The sequence below is a fragment of the Oreochromis aureus genome, linkage group 3 (assembly GCF_013358895.1).
Source record: "Oreochromis aureus strain Israel breed Guangdong linkage group 3, ZZ_aureus, whole genome shotgun sequence".
Taxonomy (NCBI): Eukaryota; Metazoa; Chordata; class Actinopteri; order Cichliformes; family Cichlidae; genus Oreochromis; species Oreochromis aureus.
In genome coordinates, this window is record NC_052944.1 from 118,236,098 (window position 1) to 118,258,334 (window position 22,237).

General features: G+C 42.2%; 1 protein-coding gene across 1 annotated transcript; it reads right to left on the reverse strand.

Annotated features, from left to right (window-relative positions):
• Positions 1-8,070: 8,070 nt before the first annotated feature.
• LOC116316371 lies at positions 8,071-14,471 on the reverse strand. Its single transcript, XM_039604157.1, has 6 exons — positions 14,330-14,471; positions 14,130-14,249; positions 9,372-9,440; positions 9,188-9,217; positions 9,058-9,099; positions 8,071-8,581 (listed from the first exon to the last, which is right to left on the reverse strand). Exons 1-6 carry the CDS (start codon positions 14,469-14,471, stop codon positions 8,352-8,354), a joined length of 633 nt encoding a protein of 210 aa, XP_039460091.1. The 3' UTR covers positions 8,071-8,351.
• Between the last annotated feature and the right edge of the window lie 7,766 nt (positions 14,472-22,237).

A 22,237-nucleotide genomic window follows, 5' to 3' on the forward strand; every position in this document is an offset into this window, starting at 1 on the left:
ACGCTTTTTAGTGTAATAGCACAGGCCCCTAGTTTACTACTCCAAGTAACGGAAGGGGGTGGGAAGTGTTATGGGTTAATACCAGTTTTTTTTTCCTCTATTTATTTATATATTTTACTTTATTCAAAACTTACTTGTCATTTTTATCTAGTCAGCATCAGCATGACGTGTTGTTATATTAATATTACAGAATAAAAACTAAGTATGGAACAAATAAATACCCACAATATCTCTGACATAAAAGTCACAAGTTGGAATGTCAGGGGTCTCAGGAAACTAATCAAACTCAAACAGGATTTAAACTGGCTTAAATAATTGAAATCAAAAATAATTTTTTCTTCAACAAACACATCTGACTGGCTGAACTAAAATTTGTGAGGAACAGATGGCCTGGCCAAGTGATTTACGCATCATACAATAACTATGCAAGAGGTGTAATTAATGAATTTTGATTCATAGGAGCATACCATTCCAAATCACAGAAACAATAAAAGACCCCGCTGGTAGGTATGTAATCACTCAGGGTACCATCCTCTCTATTCCTTTAAACTTAGTGAGTCTGTATGGCCCAAATGAAAATAAGCCCACATTTTTTGAACATCTGTTTCTTACTGCATCTGCTTTGCAAGGACTGCATATAATTGAAGGAGACTTTAACTTTACTCTGAACCCGAGTACAGATCACTCAACACGCTCAGTTCCCTATAAAGCACAAACTAGACAATTAATAAATCAATTTATATCAGATATGAACTTGGTAGAAGTGTGGAGGGAACAAAATCATGATAAAATAGAATTCTGTCATTCAAGTATACAAAAATCCTGTTCATGTATAGATTACTCTCTTGTTTCAAGATAACTTTTATCAAGGATAACAATGTCAGTATGATAGTGATCAGTGATCATGCAGCTATCTCACTGAATATCCATATAGGGAAGTTTATCTATAACCACCCGAACTGGCGGTTTCAAACACAATGGCAACAGAGTCTAGAATTTGTTAAATTTATAGAGAAGAAAATAAATTACTTTGAGTTAAACACAGATCTGTCAAGGCTAGTGCTGTGTGCAGGCAGGGTGTGGACTCAGATGCAGGACTTAGAAACAGGAAGTTAACTGAAAGCACAGCGTTATTTGCTGGAACATCCATTAACAGAAGGAACGTTTACAAAAAACAAACTAAGAACCTCAAACTCGAACTAAAACTAACTAGATTCATGAAACTACAGTACGAAGCATAGACTAGGAGAGGAAACTGGAACTTCACCTGAAGATCGGGGGCAAGACACAGCATGGAGAAGGTGAGGGTGATGGTAACGATGCGACAAAGAACTGAGGGAGACGCTGACATAAATATACAGAAAGATATCGATGACGTGAAAGCACAACTGACACAGATAATCAAGACAGGGGAGGAGCAAACACCACATGACGTACACTGATGGAGAGTACAGGGAATACACAGAGCCGCAGACTGGAAGGGGAGAGACATGGAAGATCCCGAGGCAAACATGACAGGCAGGGAAAACAAGATGGAATAAGACAAGGGGAAACAAGAACTCACACTACAACATAAACACAGACACACAGAGGAAGACACAGGGGCGAAGCCACAAGGGGAACCCTAATAACCAAAAGCTAAACCGAACAACCTAGGTACTATAGAATAAACACTGTGGACCTGAAAACACAAATACTAATACCAAATGATAAAAAAAAATACAAGAAAACTCAAAACACTGGGTCAAAAGGACCCAGGACCATGACAAGATCAAACTTGTGCCTCAGTGAGATGGGAAGGATTCAACGCATATACTAGAGGTGAAATTCTTAGCTTAAGATTAAACAGCAAAAGAAGGGAATGGAAACCCTGGATAAACAGATTAAGAATCAGACTTAAACGTTAATGACGACTCAACAAAACAAAGTGAATTGTTACGTTTGAGAACTGAATATAATAAATTATCTTCTGATGCAGGAGCAAAAAGTCTAATGTGGCTGAAGCAATCTCATAATGACTAAGGAGAGAAAGTGGGAGGACTTCTGGGAGAATTAAGAAAATGCAGAGTGAAAGAACAATTAATAGTGTAAAGACCTCTTCAGGGAATGTAACAGTAGATCCGTTGGAAATGAATGACAGCATTTGAGAGAATTTTATGAAACTTTGTATAAATCAGAATGTGCTCAAGCCTTAGAAGAACAGGACATATTCTTAGATCGACTTCAGTTCCAGACACTAATGGAAAACACAAAGCAGGAATTAGGCAGACGTCTAACTATTAAAGAGATATCACAGGCTATCAAAAGCATTGAGAAATTCTGACAAAGGCCTGACCATGCTCGTCAGGTCTTTGACAGAATAGAATGGTCAAAATAAACTGTTAAAGATGTCGAAGAAGCAAGCTCCTTTAAGCAATTACTTTGGTGTTCCTCCACCTCCAAAGAAATGTCAGAAGGAGTCCGAACCGCAAAAGAAGCACGTATTCTCTGAATTTCTGAGAATACGCGCTCCACATTTCTTTGGAGGTGGGGGAACACCAAAGTAATTGCTTAAAGGAGCTTGCTTCTTCAAAATCTTTAAGAGTTCTAAGCAAATGTCTGTCCTCCTCCAGAAAATCTTATGTATGCAAACACGCGTTGCAACCTCTTATCTGGTGCGCGTCTTTTATTTTGACAGCGTATGCGCACCTCCGGACAACTTATGTGCAACCCTGGCTATAATATAAATGATTCAAAATCCTCAATCCTATTTCTGAACAAGGATGAAAGGCTAAATCCTATTATACAAACCCAGTTTATTAATGCAAAAGAAGGATTTGTGTGTCTTGGAGTTAAAATCACCCCAGACATGGAAACCAGTGTATCAATAAACTATGACCCTTTGATTAGTGAAGTGGAGGAATCTCTGAATAAATGGATGACAATGCCCATATCAGTGATTGGCTGTATAAACATGATTAAAATGAACATATTTCTGAAATTTTTGTATCTGTTCCAGTAATTTCCTTTGGCTCTTCCAAAAGAATTCTTTGATAAGTCATACAGTATCTTTAATGGATTTATTTGGAATAACAAAAAACCTAGACTAAGATTTCGCTTGTTGTACCTGCCGTATGAAAGAGGGGGGTTACAACTCCCTAATCTTAGACTGTATTACTGGTCTGCACAGCTGCACTCAACCATGTTCTATTTTCTATGTTCACTGAGACACCCCCAGCCTAGATAAAAACTGAACAAACATCAGTAACAAATCTTCAATTACATCTGTATTTATACTCTGCAAGCCCAAAAAATATTTTTAAAAAAAGACAAATTACCCTTATTTAAAAAGGGTAATTATTTAAAAACCCACAATATTAACCCACAATTAATATTTGTATGTGGGAAAAAAGTTTTTGACGTTTTTCTCGTCTTTTTATTTGGGGCGACACATGTTTTAAGGCAGGAAGAGTTGATGGGGGGTTCAAAATCTGGGCAGATAAAGGTGTACAGAAAGTGGCAGACCTTTATAAGGATGGCAACCTTCTTACATTTGATCAGTTGTGCCAAATATAAAACATCCCCCAAAACTTTTTTTTCAATATCTACGAGTTAAACGTGTCATTATGTCAAAATATAAACAGATTGTATCCGAGCCACCATTATCACACCAGGAGAATGTCATAATTCAAAGGACGGTGAGTAGACGTCATATCCCTTCAATCTATACAGCTCTATTAGGACATGATAATGAATTCACCACTGACAAATTGGACACATGAAGGGGTGACATTCAAGAGGAGATGCAGGAGGCAGACTGGGAAACTGCATGTTTAAAAGCCCAAAGGCAATCAATTACAGTTTTTCTCCATTGGTTTGGCTCATTTCTTCAAACAGAAATGACATTCTCAAAATAACATGGACAAACCTCCAAACCTCTTGGCAAATGTTCACAACAGAATGGCATTTCTCATTCATTTTATCAAATGGCAAATGCCTTAGTACATGTCTCAATTGTCTCAGTGCATCTTTGCAAATGATTAAGTACAAGTAGCCTACAGTTATACAGTTAGCCCACATTTAGCACATTTTCCAAATGAATAGATCCTGTAGATCTAAACTGATTAGTTGATTCCCAGTCTAATGATCATTCTCTCCAAAACATGTCAGCAGCAATTTCATTGTATAAGTACTCGCATGCACAACTGTCTGTTCAATTGTCAAAACTGGTCAAGAACATAATACCATGAATGCCATATATGAATTTCTTTGAATATTTGATAAATTGATGACAGTCATTGACAGTCAGGTGAAACTAGACTAACAAAGGGGGAGTGTCACACACAGGTGTGTTCCATGATTGTGTGCTGCCAAACACAGATATATAGAGCTTGACCAGAGCCAATCCGATCTCTGAACATGGATAGACAAGGCCAAGCAAACGGACAAGGGGAAGTTCTCCCTCAAGGAAGAGGAGGACTGAGAATGCGTGGTGGAGGAATAGGGGGAAGAGGCCGAGGTGCGCGAAGACACTGTGCTGTCTCGAATGAAATTCAGGCCACAATTATAGACCATGTCATAAACCGTGGCCTCACAATGGCAGAGGCAGGTCGTCGAGTGCAGCCTAATGTGCCTCGCTCTACAGTCTCCTCCATCATCCAAACCTTTCACAGGGAAAACAGTTGTGTACTCTATGTAATCTATGATGGAATTATATGTTGTATAGGACAGGGCACTGTGCGTGAGGCAAAAAATGTATAACTTACTGTAGAGATTTTGTGTGCATCTGCCTACAGTAGTAGGTCTATACTAGCAGGTGGAGAGGACTAGTGGAATGTTGTGATACTAAATATGACAAGAAAGATATTGAACTGTAAACTATGGAATTACATAATTCATACAGTTTAGAGTAGTATTCCAGTCACTGTGCAATGTTGCATTAGGATTGTGGTGAAGTTACTGTGAGTAAAACAATAATACAATTACACTGGTAACTTACTGTATTCTGTTCTATGTGTAGGATTGGACGACAACCTGGCGTTGGTGGCAGAGGAAAACTGCTCAATGAACAACAGGAAAGAGAGATTTGTAACATGGTGATGGCAAATAATGCCATCACATTGAGACAGATCCGTGATGCCATCCTTCAGTACAATCATATATTCCAGAATATAAACACAATAAGCATCTCCACAGTGGACCGGGTTTTGAAGGAGCATCAGATGACAATGAAACAAATCTACAGGGTACCAATTGAGAGGAACTCTGACAGAGTGAAGGAGCTGCGCTACCAGTATGTAAATGTAAGTCAGTTACTGGTTGTGTCTCTTTATAACCTTACCTGTAATCACAGTAAGCAGCAGTTCACTTATTTGGTTTCAATACCTCCTTTACCTGATTTCAGAATCCGTATTTGCTGCATCTGACTTCAACAATTTCAACAGAAAACTGCAGTTTACTGTATGATACAATTCTCATTATAATCCTTATTTTGTTGTCCCCCAATCAAATCTATCTAATACTGTAGGTTTTACTGTAACATCTCAGTGAGTCATCTGTACAGGGAGTGCAGAATTATTAGGCAAATGAGTATTTTGTCCACATCATCCTCTTCATGCATGTTGTCTTACTCCAAGCTGTATAGGCTCGAAAGCCTACTACCAATTAAGCATATTAGGTGATGTGCATCTCTGTAATGAGAAGGGGTGTGGTCTAATGACATCAACACCCTATATCAGGTGTGCATAATTATTAGGCAACTTCCTTTCCTTTGGCAAAATGGGTCAAAAGAAGGACTTGACAGGCTCAGAAAAGTCAAAAATAGTGAGATATCTTGCAGAGGATGCAGCAGTCTTAAAATTGCAAAGCTTCTGAAGCGTGATCATCAAACAATCAAGCGTTTCATTCAAAATAGTCAACAGGGTCGCAAGAAGCGTGTGGAAAAACCGAGGCGCAAAATAACTGCCCATGAACTGAGAAAAGTCAAGCGTGCAGCTGCCAAGATGCCACTTGCCACCAGTTTGGCCATATTTCAGAGCTGCAACATCACTGGAGTGCCCAAAAGCACAAGGTGTGCAATACTCAGAGACATGGCCAAGGTAAGAAAGGCTGAAAGACGACCACCACTGAACAAGACACACAAGCTGAAATGTCAAGACTGGGCCAAGAAATATCTCAAGACTGATTTTTCTAAGGTTTTATGGACTGATGAAACGAGAGTGAGTCTTGATGGGCCAGATGGATGGGCCCGTGGCTGGATTGGTAAAGGGCAGAGAGCTCCAGTCCGACTCAGACGCCAGCAAGGTGGAGGTGGAGTACTGGTTTGGGCTGGTATCATCAAAGATGAGCTTGTGGGGCCTTTTCGGGTTGAGGATGGAGTCAAGCTCAACTCCCAGTCCTACTGCCAGTTTCTGGAAGACACCTTCTTCAAGCAGTGGTACAGGAAGAAGTCTGCATCCTTCAAGAAAAACATGATTTTCATGCAGGACAATGCTCCATCACATGCGTCCAAGTACTCCACAGCATGGCTGGCAAGAAAGGGTATAAAAGAAGAAAAACTAATGACATGGCCTCATTGTTCACCTGATCTGAACCCCATTGAGAACCTGTGGTCCATCATCAAATGTGAGATTTACAAGGAGGAAAACAGTACACCTCTCTGAACAGTGTCTGGGAGGCTGTGGTTGCTGCTGCACGCAATGTTGATGGTGAACAGATCAAAACACTGACAGAATCCATGGATGGCAGGCTTTTGAGTGTCCTTGCAAAGAAAGGTGGCTATATTGGTGGCTGATTTGTTTTTGTTTTGTTTTTGAATGTCAGAAATGTATATTTGTGAATGTGGAGATGTTATATTGGTTTCACTGGTAAAATAAATAATTGAAATGGGTATATTTGTTTTTGTTAAGTTGCCTAATAATTATGCACAGTAATAGTCACCTGCACACACAGATATCCCCTAAAATAGCTAAAACTAAAAACTACTTCCAAAAACATTCAGCTTTGATATTAATGAGTTTTTTGGGTTCATTGAGAACATGGTTGTTGTTCAATAATAAAATTATTCCTCAAAAATACAACTTGCCTAATAATTCTGCACTCCCTGTAGATCGTTTTATGAGAGGCCCAGACTTGACTGGGTCTCAGGCTGACCAGAAACTGCATGTTTCTATTCTATTTATTTCATAACATTAGCTCTCAGGTTCTGTATGTTGGACCCTGTAGAACAAGTTAAATTAAACGTATGCTCACATCACTCGGTCTGGGTAACACTCATGGTCTCAGCCCGGAAACAGGGTCCCTCCCTGATCCGGAAATAAAACAATTTAAAATGATAAGTGGCCCTAGATTTTTACCAATTAGAGAAAAAACACAGATCAGTAAAGTAATTCCCAAAAGGCACACTCTGACCAATCAGAGCACTGAGGAGGCGGGGTTTAACCTGATCCCACTGAAGCAGCAGTGGCCCCTTCCCCGGTCAACCCCAGGTGACTGGAAGCTCACACCGGTTTGACTTTCACCTACTGGAAATAGCTCTCTGACCATAACCCCCGGCAACAAACTCAAACTCCTCCCAGAGTAGGGAGGCTCTCGCTTCGGCCACTGAAACTCAGGGGGATGGCTTAGATCTGACCAATGAGCTGAATTTACAGCCTTTTGAAGAGCGAAGTACGCAGAGTTTTGAAATCAACCAAGACAGCTTTTGAGATTTTGCAGACTCTCCAAAAATATACAAGTCCTTACCAACTGCTCTGCAACCCAGTGTTTCTGGTCCCCTCACCACATTCAAGCATTTTTTCACTTAAAACATGGCTTTTTGCGGGGCACCTCTGTCAGTGCACCCCAGGGTGGCTGTGGCTACAATGTAGCTTGTCATCACCAGTGTGTGAATGGGTGGATGACTGGATGTGTAAAGCGCTTTGGGGTCCTTAGGGACCAAATAAAGTGCTACACAAATACAGGCCATTTACCATTTTTGAGATATTTTTGTGAACCACCAAAAGAGCCGTTTTACCCCCCCAGTACAGAAGACTGCATTTGAGTCTGTCCCGATTCTTTTATTTGAGTTAGAGAAGAAGTAACCAAAAATGATTGTGAAGAAGCGATGGACATTTTATGGCTGGTCTTAGGTATTCGTGAGTTATTGTGTCTGGTGGTGGAAAGCACAAAGTTTTGGAAGGGGCATACAAATACTGTAGAAAAAGTAAAGGTGTGTAAGTTCTCTAAAACTGTCTTTGTGAACACTTTGCTGAGATGAACTCAGATCAGCGATGAAGCTGTGGGAAATATTTCTGGATGATTTCTGAATTTTTTTGGAACAGACAAAGTGAAAAACCATCTTCTGCAGCTTCAACAAAAACAGCCTCTGCAGCTCAGAGGGCATGCTCAGTGGTGACATCAGCAGTGATGTCATCGTAGTCTTCATCCAGTTCCTGACCTCTGCGATGCTGGGTCATCTCCATGGAGATGGCTAGTTTGATCGGTGTCTTCCTGCTGCAGCAGATGGACAGCAGCAGACCAGTGGAGATGCAGTACGGACAGAGAACCACTAGATGGCAGAAGAGTCTGAGCACAGACTCACAGGGAAGAAGAGGAGGACCATCTGAAGAAGGAAGAAGCAGAGGAGGAGTGTTGGTCAATTAAACACAGCACAGAGGAGCAGTGGTCAGCTCTGTCCCCTCACAGTAGGAAGGTTGCAACTGCTGATCCTGGATCAGCTGTGGAGGTGAGGCAGGTATCTGTGTGAGCTTTAGTTCAAATACTCTGAGCAGTCAATGAGAGCAGAAAAGCTCTGAGAACATTACACTGCATGACCCCCAACAGGCTGCTCAGGACCAAACATGAGGGGATCTAAAATTCAATTCAATTTTATTTATATAGCACCAAATCACAACAACAGTCACCTCAAGGTGCTTTATGTAAATCTATCTAAATTATCTAAAAGGTGACGCAGACTGACAACATCTGTCCTGCTGCATCATGTCAGAGCTCCTCTAAGGAGTGCTTCTCTAATCAAGGAGGACTTTCCTCCCTCCTCCTCTTTCATGTATTAGTGTTTTTTCCTCATCATCAACTCACCTGCAGGAACAGTCAGAGCAGACAGCAGCAGCACACACACACACCTGTAACAGGAGGACAGAGGTCACTGAGGGTCACCAAAGGTCAGAGGTCATCATGAGGACAGACAAGTGTAGGAACATCAGCTCACCTGCAGCAGTCAGCACAAACAGGCCTGAAACTGAAGAACACACTGATCAAACGTCAAATGGTCACATGACCAAAGAGAACCATTCAGACTGCAGTGATTGGTTACTGTTCCCACACGTCAATACTCCACAGCGCCCTCCAGTGGTGGAAACACAGATAATACATGAAACATGAAGGAGACTCACAGCAGAGGCAGACGCTCCGTCTCAGACAGCCGTCACCTCCACAGCTCCACAGGTCTGCTCCCAGACCTCCTACATCACACAGAGCAACATCAGACCAGGAGGAGCTCCTCATAAGCACAGAAGGAGCTCCTCATCAGCAGCACAGGAGGAGCCCCAATAACATTTATAGCAATGTGCTTCATGGAGAAACATTCAGATGACCCTCTTTCACCAACCACTTTTGCAACAGTGGGAGGAAGAAACTTACACTTTATTCAAATTAATCAAATTTTACAACAGATTCTCTCTTATCTCATGTACATGTACCATCACACCAGCACACATGGAGGGCCTTGAGGTGCAGGGGAGTCATTGCTCCCATGTCCCCTCATGGCCACCTGTGCCTCAGTTTTATTCCATAGCTTAAGCTGGACCTACGCTGTGCAATTTTTTTTCAGTCGCGTTATTCAGCTCCTGCTCAAACTACAATTGAATCACAGGGGTGAGAGGTTCATAGGTCACGATGCAGGGTCTCTCACTATACGGCCCGATGCTCTGATCAACTCAACTCTTTTCACAGATGGTGCAGTCGTGATAATCTTGTGAGGCTACATTAAAAAGGCTTGGATGAGCTTGTCAAGTTGGGCCTCCATCTCTTGTGTCCAGATCACACGCTGCACTGCCGTGCCACTCCGTCTTTGTCACTTCCATTTCTGTGTTTGTGCGTGTTATATTGCTGCATCTGTATTGCTGAAGCATGTGGCCACTGTATCATATGGGGCCTCATTTTACTCCTAATAATACAAAAAGAAAATACTCCACCTCCTCTATTTGCTGGTGATACATACTATGTAGGGGCCTGTACTTCCATAATGGTTCCTCCCCTTCTCCAGGTTTCTGCTGCCTGAGGCAGTCTCATTTTGCTTTATTTGGTATTCCAACTCTGTAGCATGCAACTTGCTGGAAATGGAATTTCTGAGAGGAACCCACCTGAGGGATTAATAAAGTTTTATCTATCTATTCAATGAGCACGCAGTCATTTCGTGGATGTTTCTTGTCTCATCCTGGACTGTGGTGCTGACACTCACCAGTCCTCGGCCCCCTTCCTTCCGCTTAGCGTACAGCCTCAGGGTGCTGGACTTGGGGTGAAACCCTCCATGCATGGTCAGGAGCTTCCTGGTCTTGACATCAGTGGCTTCTCTCTCCTCCTTTGGCCAGCCTATTACCCCAGCAGGGTACCTGATCACGGGCAGGGCGTAGGTGTTGATGGCCCGGATCTTGTTCTTACCATTCAGCTGACTCCTCAGGACTTGCCTGACCCTCTGCAGGTACTTGGTGGTTGCAGCTTTCCTAGCGGCCTCTTCATGGTTCCCATTCGCCTGCGGGATCCCCAGGTACTTGTAACTGTCCTCTATGTCTGCAATGTTGCCTTCTGGTAGTTCAATTCCCTCAGTTCTGACTACCTTCCCTCTCTTTGTTACCATCCGACTACACTTCTCCAGTCCAAACAACATTCCGATGTCATTGCTGTATAGCCTGGTAGTGTGGATCAGTGAATCAATGTCTCGTTCACTCTTGGCATACAGCTTGATGTCATCCATGTACAGGAGGTGGCTGACAACTGCTCCGTTCTGTTGTCGGTATCCGTAGCCAGTCTTGTTAATGATCTCACTGAGGGGGTTCAGACCTATGCAGAACAGCAGTGGGGACAGAGCATCTCCTTGGTAGATCCCGCACTTGATGGTGACTTGTGCTTTAGGCCTGAAGTTGGCCTCTTGTGTTGTACGCCACATCCCCATTGAGTTCCTGATGAAGGCTCTTAGGGTCCTGTTGATCTTGTACAATTCTAGGCATTCCAGTATCCAGCTGTGGGGCATTGAGTCATAGGCCTTCTTGTAATCAATCCAGGCAGTTGGTCAGGTTGGTCAGTCTGGTCTTGCAGGCTTGGGTGACTGCTATGTCTACCAGTAGCTGGTGTTTTGCACCTCGGGTATTCTTGCCAATCCCTTTCTGTGCCCCGCTCATGTATTGACCCATGTGCCTGTTCATCTTAGCCCCTATGATGCCTGACGTGGTGATGAGACAGGTTATTGTCTGTAGTTGGAGGGGACCAGTCCCTTCTGGAGGTCCTTGAGGATCAGGAGTGTCTAGCCTTCGGTTATCCGTTCTGTGTGTCTCTCATCAACTAGCAGCTGGTTTGTGCTGCCAGGCACTCATGGAGTGCAGTCAGCTTCTTCAGCCAGTAGGCGTAAACCATGTCGGGGCCTGGTGCTGTCCAACTCTTCATACTAGAGAGCCTTTCTTGGATGTCTGTCACTGTGATGGTTACTGGACCCTGTTCAGGGAGGTTGCTGTGGGCTACCCTCAGATCCGTTAGCCACTGAGCTGTTATGGTTGCATCCTTCTCCCATATGCTCTTCCAGTATTGGTCTGTCTCCAGCCTTGTTGGTGCTGTTCTCATGTTGTTCCTGTACGTGAGGATGGATGAATGGATCTGTAGATGTAAATCTTCACGTGTGATATTATGTTTGTTCATACCTTGAAATCAAACCGAGGCTTTTTAAAGGTTTCATGAAAATCCTCAGCAGGTTAGTGCAGGATAAACAGGTTAGTTTGCTGCACTATGATGGTTATAAAGTAAAGACCACAGTGTAACTGCTGCACAGTGGCTGTGGGTTAATGGTCACAGTTAGCTTAGATCAAGTGTAGCAGAGATTCATATGAATTGGCTGATGATGGTTGTACAGTGTTTTCAGTGAACATTTTCTTCTGATTCAAGCTACCATTTAAAATTCAAATCAGACTAAAGTTTGTGTTCCCATCTACTGATATTATTATATTAAATCAGTACTTCAGCTTTTACTGCAGTACTTTTAACAGTAGTATATGTACTACTATTTAAGTACAGAATGTGTATATTTTTGCCTACTCTGGTATGGGGAGTGTGAGTGTGTGTACAGTGTTCCGTCCTGTGCACTTACATGTTGGGCGAGTGCTGAGTATTTGTATATGTGTGCATGAGGGTGGGAATGCATGTGTGTGTCTGTGTTTATGTGCCAGGTCAGGTCTTAGACTCCACCTGTGGCCCCTCCACATGTGGGAGGGGCCACACCCTGTGCCAGTGGCTGGTGTGTTTTTTCAGTGAAAGAAAAGATGAACCAATTCCTCACTAAGTGAAGGTGCTGGAACAACATCCTGGATCATCCATGTTGGAAGGCTTCATACATTGTCTGTAGATTTAAGAGACACCTGAGCAGTCTTCTGTTTGCCGCACTGATAACATCCTGATTTATGACCTCAGCAGTCTGGATGTGGCTAATCTGAGGACATCAGCTGTGTCCTGTTATACTGACATGCTGACTGTGAGAGGAAGTTAGTCTGACATGTGCAGTTAGACTCCCTGCTCACTGAGGTGCTCTCAGCACTGCTCACTTTCATGAGGCTGAAGAAGTTTTCTGGACTTCCTGCTCTGATCTGAGCGATAACTGTAGTTCAGGGCAGTCAGTGATCCTTCAGAGCTTTATATTGAATGATTGTTAGTGTTTGTATCCAACTGATCTTAGATTTATAGTCATGATGTCTCGTCTGCACTGGGTGGAGCTCCTACCTGTCACGTGACAGCTGAGAATCATGCAGTTACTGAAAGGAGGCGCTGAAGCTAACACTGCATCCAGATTAGGACTGCAGGGGTTTCCTTTTTAGAAACTGCAATGTGGTCATGCAAATATCTGTCAGTCTGCCCCAGGGCAGCTGTGGCTACAACTGTAGCTTGCCTCCACCAGTGTGTGAATGTGTGTGTGAATGGGTGGATGACTGGATGTGTAAAGCGCTTTGGGGTCCCTAGGGGGGACTAGTAAAAGCACTTTACAAATACAGGCCATTTACCATTTACCATTAGAAACAAGAAAACAACCAAACCCTTTGATTGTATTTACCTGCCACATTAAATTATATTTTTAAAGAAAATATTTGCTTAAATGAAAAAAAATGTATAAATAATCTCAAGTGCAGGCATGTACATTTCTATTGGCTTGTGAAAAAATGCTTTTGTTTTTATATTTTTAAATGTTAACACAGTTTAGTTAAGACAGTGTTTTATATTATTTTACTTTCAGTCTGAAAAATGTTACCCTCCCCTTTAGACTCACCCCGTTTGCTGTTGTTGTTGCTTCCATGTAAAATCAGATGGCTACCATCAGCCTTTACTAAGCTGTGTAATGTAAACATGTATCAGAATCAGTTGAGATTTCTCTCTATGTAAACAGACGTTGGTGGACGGAGCTTGAGTTTGTCGATCAGCTGCTTTGATGAAGGACTCCTGCAGCGTTGTTCCAGTAAAGGTTTGACAGGTGATCTCAGGAATATCGCTGTTGAGTTCTCCACCTGAGCTCATCGTCACAGTAACGGCTCCACCGCATCCACGTTAAACTGTGACATCAACATAACCGCTGCTGTTTGTTATCATCTTACTGTGTGGGCTTACCGCTGTATTCATACATTTGCATTGCATGCCTGTTTCTAGTCGCAAATACAGCCTGTGTTTCCATAGCGACAGTGGAGCGGTACCCAGCCACGTGTTAAACAAAGCATCGCAACGAAGAATTGTTTATAGGCGAATTATTTCAACCCTAATCCAGATGTTACAGATGTGCTGGAAACATCAGCAGCTGGTTTCAGTGATCTGTGAGGAGCTGCTGGATTCACGTGGAAGTCAAAGGTCACAGACATCAGTCCGATTTATGGTAGAGCTCTCTCCGTTACCGAGACACACACACGTACCGTCACTCCTCTTCTTCCTTATAAATGCACAGCACACAAACAGACCAAAGGCAGCAGCCGGGATGATCAGAGTACCCAGCAGCACAGCTGGGAGGGCTATGGGCCAGACTGGAGGAGGTTCTGGAACACAAACACAAAAGACATGAACATCATCAACATGTTTATATGAAATCACATCAATCCGACCTCTGTCCACTGACCTTTGACTTTCAGCTGTACTACAGTTTTGCTCTGATCTTCTCCAGCCCTGGGAGCAGTGCAGGTGTAGGTTCCACTATCAGAGACTGTGGGTTTCTTCAGAGTGAGGCTGAGGTCTCCAGTCTGCAGAGCATCGACTCTCATTGATGTTCGATGTTTATAAAGACCACTCTGACCACTAAGATCGTCACGCTCATCAAGATTGTCACTTTTCTGCCTACGCAGGTGAACTGTTGACTTCTTGAGCTCCTCACGGCCCCACACTGCTGATGTGGAGCTCCTGGAAACATCAGCTGGTACCTGACAGGGCAGCTCCCAACCGGCTCTTCAGATTGTTTTGTTGCTTTAATTAATTTGTTATTAACAACAATATAAAATTATGCACAAAAGGAATTCCTTATGTAAAAAAAACCACATGGTTTTATTTATATATGTTTATATATAAATATATGCGGCGGCCCCTAGAGACAAAGCACGTACAAACTCCAAAACACATTTCTAGCATGAACTGAACTTCCAAAGCACAGCTACCTAGATCACTTAAATTACACAATCTAAATTATATGTGTATTGTTTGTGTATTTATACACAAGCAGTCATATATATTCAAATAATTAAAAAAAATGTTCATTTACCTGTTACTACCACACACCTGCTTTGTCTCTAGGGTCCACCATACATATACTTTTATTTATTCACTCCACATAAAATGTAATAAATAAATCATATAATACAAAAACCAACTATTCACAGTTCAACTTTTAACTATTTAAATCTTCAGCTTTTCCTTTTAAACAAATTTAAAATGAAACAACACAAAACACTGCAAACCACAACACAATTAAATATAAATTAAAATATGAAAAAGAAGATGCACATTCTCTGTCATATGGACCTGCATGAATAAACTTTCTGAATCCTTTATCATCTGCAACTGAAAATAGTTGTCGATGATCACTATAGGGCTTTGGAGCGTGATGTCACGGAGCGGGGCCACGCCCCCTCCCGCCATGACAGTAGGCCAAAGAAAGAACACGGAAGCTCAGCTATGGTTCGTACGTGCTGTGTTGCAACGATAGCTCACACGACATATTGAAGGTCAAATCCTACAGAGACGGCAGATCAAACTCTGAAACTGGAAACTTTCCTGTTTTTAAACACACGTTTGAAATTTGATGCCAGTGAGACGTTTGAAACGAGCTGGGAAACTGGTGCAGATGCTGAAGTGTCACAAACACCTCACAGCCAATGAGCTCTGCTCTTTGTAGCCTCCTCCAGGCGGACGTGCCGATCAGCAATTGGACGGATGCTTTCAGCTCTGCTTTTAGTGCTAACATTATTTCTGGATGTGTGTTTAAAGGCAGCTGTCTCTCTCATCAGTGAGCTGTAGGCTGCAGCAGAGTATAGATGTATAATATTCATGAGTGTCTGAAAGAAACTGAGGACATTTGTTGTGGATAGGCGTAGCTTTGGGTCACGTGGTGTCGGTGATAGTAATAGTGATTGCTATATCACCTGTTCACGTCCCGAGGGAATTTTTTTTGTGAATGATTGGGTGATGGGGGAAGTCAAGTTTTGCTGACCGCTCAAGCTTAGAATGTTTTTTGATCGCTGTTTTTCTACGGATTTTAAGGATTTGATAACAAATAAAGGAGATTTTAACCTAGAACTTTGACTTACGTTTTGAACAGCGGGCGCGTCAACATTATTCCCCCATTCAGCTGCTCGGTGACTCAAAGGCTTGACAGTCGCCAATAACATTTATAGATCCTGAGGCCCATTCAGGGTCTCCTTAACATGAAATCCAGCTTCATGTTTATATGTCATCAAAGCAGGAAGTGCTGAGCTCAGCAGATCCATTTATTATTGACCTGGTTAGAGCCCCAATGAGGAAGGCAACATTTATTATGATGTTGATGATTCTCAGGAGAAAGGAAGAACCAATCATTCCTCAGATTCATGTTTATCATCACATTATCATTAAATGCCAGAACCATAAAAAGACATTTATCAATATTCTGAACATTGGTTTCAGAGCAAAATAAGCAGAATTAAAGAGCTTTTTATACGTTTCACTTTTCATCTGATCTGTCAAATCCAAAAGTTCACAGAGTCAAATTTAGTTTGTCAAAACAAAGAAATCCCAAATGTACATCTTAATGAATGAAACCACTTTGATAAAGTCAATCAGCTGTTGAGCGTCCTCGCAGCCTGACGTTTCCCCCGACTTCATTCAATTTTTACATATTTTAAAAGATTTATTAAAAAAGTGAAGAAAAAAGTGTTTTTATACTAAATGAACAACAAGTTTGTAAATTGCAAGTATTTACCATTCATTTAATAACATTACATCACTGGCTCTGATTTCCAAATAAAACAGAAAATTAAAAGTTATTTTGAAACTTTATTTAAAATGTAGTAAAAATGTAAAAATGTGAGATGAAAAAGTGTCAGTGAAATAAAATAAGTTACTAAACACATGTAAATCTAATATTTTATGTTCACAATAAACATGAAAAATGGGCTTATTTTATATACTCTGAGGAAGGAGAGAAGGACAACGGAAGAGGAGAAAAGGGACTGATGGAAGGAAGTAGGATTGAAGAGCAGGTGAGACAGAGGGAGGAAGCAAATGAGAGAAATGGAAGTAAAAAAGGTGAAAGGGAGGACTGAGGAGACGATGAAGGAGTGAAGGAAAGAGGAGAAAGTATTTAAGGTGTAAGGAAGTAGGAAGGAGGTGCCTCGTTTCCATGAAAGCACGGCGAGGAAGTTCAGACGTTCCTGTCCTGCATCTCACAGTAACGTCTGCTTCTCTTTAAGGTGGAGAAATACATCTGAGCTTAAGCTGCTGTCATTGGAGTGATGATGAGTATGATGGCCAAACCCATGGCCACACTCTAAAAGTTGGCAACTCCTATGTATTTTTATTTTTCATTTGAACACAATGACACACTTTAGTTTCCAATAAATTTATTGATTGGTTTGGATACATTTGTTATATTTGTAATTGCACACATTTAGTTTTTTTATGTATTCACACCAGTTCATTACTTTGATTTTTGACTAACCTTTATTTTTTTACTTGGCTGTCATGATCCCTGCGAGTTGCCAGACAAAAGGTGGCGACCAGAGTTTGAAGCTGGTAAATACAAAGAGGAATAATTGGACCGTACCACCACTTCCTGCTGAAGGGGAGAATGTGTTTTCTTTAATCAAAAACAAAGTATTGGTATTTAATTAAATATTTGAGTTTAGGATTTGATGTCTTTGATTTTCTTCTTTGGTGTTTAGTTTATAAACAAACCAGACTGTAGTGCATTTTTTGTTGTTTATGATTGTGTTTTGTTTAGTTGCCCCTTGTGTGTCATTTTCAGTTTAGGTCAGTTATATTTGTTTGGCAGTCATTCGGTAAGTCTACAGTCTTGCCTGAGTTTAGTTTTGTTTCTTTGACCTGTTTTATGAGCTCAACTGTTGTAAATATAATTTTTGGGTTAAATAAATGAAAACCAAATTTTTCTAATAATTCCTGTGACTCCTCCTGTTTTCAACTCAGTCCATCACAAGGAGGATGTTCAGCAGTTCCAGTCTCAGAGGAAATCTCCCGGAGGTGGTCCTGCTTTTTTCATGGTCCTTGTGCCGCCCCGGCCAGCCCAGTGTGGCCACAAGTGTTTGTTGTTTTGCTCTCTCTCTGCTCTCCTCGCCTTGCTCTCTCTCTCTCTTACCTGTCTGCCTGGGCGGAGCTCAGATTGGGCTCCCGCCCTTGGCCTACGCACCTGCAGCTGACCTCCAGTGATTTGCAGTTGATTCTTCTTCTTAAGGCAGGGGCTCTGAGCTACTCGTCGCTGGAATATTGAGTAACTCTCGTTAGTATTGCCTGGCTCTATTGCGATTCTGCGATAGAGAACCTTGTAGCATTTAGAAATGTGAAAGGTGGAAAGGAATCCTCAGGAAAATAGCCGACCACACAGCTGCCTGTTTGCATATTAAGGACGAGCTCGAGATCTGAGGAAATATTGATGCTCCTCTCTCAGTGCTTCCTGTACAGGTGAAGGAGGAAAGTCTCTAATACATGCAGATGGGGCCAGTTATAGCTGCAATGGAGGCAGATACACGCTTCGCTGCTCTGCTGCTGATGATCACAGAGTCCTTCTAAAAGCTTCACCGTGACAGATCCATTGAGACTCGATTCACTATCAAGCTGAAACCTGTAAATCCAACAAACCAAAGAGGAAATCATCAAAACTAGCAAACTAACACACTTACAAATTTCCAGTGAAGCACAGAAAGTTAATGAAAGCATGGCAGCAGATGAAGGCAGAGCCAGAAGTCGTTTTAGTGCAACACTGGTAGCTGTGAAACCAGGACCATTTGCAGGATTTGATGCTGCTGTGGAGGCAACAGAGAACACAAGGAAGGATATAAACGAGCGCCGAACGAGCAACACCAGCCCAACAACACGAGTCAGGTAGTGAGGAGGCAAGGAACCTCCAAACTAAACTGCGCACTGCTCTGGAAGATAACCTCCTGGAGCCAGAAACCAGATTCTGACTGAGGAACCTGCTGAGCTCACAGATGACTGTGAACCAGAATACGGCTCTTTCCAAACATTCTTTCTCCTCTGGAGGAAACGCTAAACTCAGATGGTTTCAGTAAAGGTATCGTCTCAAAGTTTGATCACACGCTGATGCTTTGCTCATCAGAACAGTCAAGGGACTAGACAGCCTGGAAGGAAGATTGTGACAGTGAAACATCAAAAAGTAAGTGGAAAAGTGCTCGTGCTCATGCTTGCACTAAATTTATGAACACGTCTTACATTAATCCAGCACAGATGGTTAATGAGGTTATATGTGACAGCGGTGGGATGAATACACAGAATCAAATATAGCTGATAACAGTGTTCACAAGCTAAAGGAACATTATTTCATTGTCTGTGGCAGTGTAGGGAAATTCCACAGCTTTGGAAGAGGTGGGAATGCTGAGTGGAAACATTCTCTCTAAGTGGATCTTATTGGATCCCAAACTTTTACTCATGGAAAAGATGAAAAACATGATTGATTGAATCGAATCTTTATTTTGAACATGTTGAAAAGTACAACAACATATAATTAAAAGAGACAAATAAACAAACAAAGCAAAACAAAAGGTTTGTAACTGTAGTAAAGGTTTGATTGTAGTAAAGATGAGCTCTGAGTTGTCGTGGATCTCAGTCTGACTGTATTTCATTGTTGTGGAAGTCGCTCACAGACTGAGCACCAATCAGGAGAAGGAATAAGCTCCAGTTTAAACAGCAGAGCTCTGAGAGCACACGCACACCTTTCATCACTCGTGTCAACAATCTGGATAGAACAAGTTGTTGAGTGAAGCTGCAGCTCTGAGCAGTAAAATGCATGTTTCTGATTGGCTCTGTCATCTTATGTATTGATGCAGTTTCCTGTTTCTTTTGGGTCAGAGTGACAGTTTTTCAAATGAGGAGCATCCACAGCTTTTCTTTGTTCTGCTAATACATCCTGATTGTGTAAATGTAGAAGGTGTGCTGATTTATGGTTGTGTGCTGTTAACATGGAATAAAAAACTCTGTACAGTGATGTTTCTAACAGCAAACACAGGATGTATCCTCACAAAGTGTGTGTCAGTTACACAGTAGTGTATCAGCGGCTGCTTTACACGTCGTCACCCCTAGCGTGTGGTAGATTTACTGTTTCTGGGATTCCTTGTTAATCCTGTTCTACACGTGGCACAAGGATGGGGGTGTAGAGCAACAGAAGCTGCTCAGCTGCTCAAGCACAAACAAATTGAAACTGGAGCTTCTCAGTCATCCAGGTCTTGCTTGTCATGCTTGAAAGGCAGCTGGACTTGTATCAGGTTTGTGAGGACATCACAGCTCTCATCAAGAGGTTCATGAGATCTCAGTGTTGTGTCCAGGAATCTTCCAGCTGTGACTGGCTCATGCAGGCTCACAGTCAGGTGCTGATTTAGTGAGCACTTGATTTGCTTTGCGTCCTGTCGGGATTTGATATCACTCGATGGTGCGTACAGAGCTGCCAGATGGTGGCCCGTCTCCTTCCCTCAGGAAAACCGATCAGATATGAGGGCAGCATCAGTGAGAGTCACAGGGCATCAGGCACTGATCCATCCTCCTCCTCTTCCACCTTCTGCTGGGCCCTGAGTCTAAAGCGGTTGGACTGATGCTCGTGTACATCCATGGAGCGACTGTGAGGAAGAAGGTGCTTGCTGAGATGAAGCCATGTCCGTTATTTAGGATGCCCAGCTAACAGCTGTGATGCTGAAAAGTCTGCTGGTCCTTAAATGTGTTGTTGTGTGTGGCTGTTTTTGTGCACAGCCTGGATTCCCTGGATTTTGTCGTTGGTGAATTTTCTCATAAATTAAGGATTTTTTTATTCAGGTGGTCATGAAATGAGTCGTAGGGCTTACAATACTGAACATGTCACATGACACACCTTAAAAATCATGTAATCCAATCAACATGTTGGAATGAGCATTGAGGAAACATCAGTTTAGTCCTGAAATATACAAGCACGAAGAAGAACGAGGTGACGAGAGATGTTTGGTTTTTTTTTTCAAACAGGAAAGCCAGTTGAAATAAATCGCAACCTAACATAGATTTCTGAGAAGTGTCTGAGCACACACACATACTGCTTTGATGCTCCTGATTCTGCAAATGCCTGTCTGCTGTCTGTCTGTTTCCTTTCTGCTCAAGGTTTACTTTCACTTCCTGAACTTCGTGGAGTGGAGCTTGTTGTTGTTGGTGAAGAAACTGTAAGTTTGCTTTGTTTCCTCCTTTAACAGTTTGTCTTTAGGAACTTTACTGTTTGTTCAGCTCATGTTTGATTTCTTCACACAACAAACTGTGTGTGTTTGTATTTCCGGTCTCTCCATTAAAGTCAGTGTGTAATGTTTTCCTGGCTAACATCAGCTGTGTGCAGCTTAGTTCAGCACAAACAACACAAATCTGCCGCTCCATAGTTCATGGTAAGGGACTCACAGCTGGACCAATGAGGCTGAGTGTTTCTGCCATTTCCTGTTAGTGTGTGTGATCAGAGACCAGAAATAGAGCAGCACAGAGTTAGTTGATGATCAGATGGTTACAGAGACACCAGCAGACCTTCTAAATGATTATTTATTCCAGCTGTAACTTAGACATGACATGCAAACAGATTGTTGGCTCTCCTCATACAGGAAGTGATGCTTCACTTTCAGCTGTTTGTGGATTTTCTTCAAGGAAATTTAGTTGCAGCTGTGAAATCAGGCGGACTGTGAGGAGGAAGTGTAATATGAAACGGGAAGCCTGTAAAAGCTGAAGTCACACTGTCAACATGTCAGCACACAAGCTCACACATGACTGTTTCATCAACATGGAGCTCTGAGTGTTTATTAAAGGATCATTGTGTGAAAGACGGGCAACACGGTGGTTAGCACTGTTGCCGCACAGCAAGGTCTTGAGTACAAATCCACCATCAGGCCAGGGTCTTTCTGTTTGGAGTTTGTATGTTCTCCCCGTGTTTGCGTGGGTTCTCCCCGGGTACTCCGGCTTGCTCCCACAGTCCAAAGACATGCAGTTAGTGGGGATAGGTTAATTAACCTATCTAAATTGCCCATAGGTATGAATGCAGGAGTGAATGTGAGCGTGAATGGTTGTCTGTCTCTATCTGTTAGCCCTGCGACAGAATGGCGACCTGTCCAGGGTGTACCCTGCCTCTCACTCTATGACAGCTGGGATAGGCTCCAGTACCCCCCGCAACCCTGAAAGGGACAAGCGAATGGATGGATGTATGTGTGAAAGACGCTCTAACACAGCTGACTGCAGCCTTTAGCTGTGATCACACAGTGTCTCACATTTACATTCATTTACTATCAAACACAGTAACTTTAAACAGCTGCTGTTATCAAGT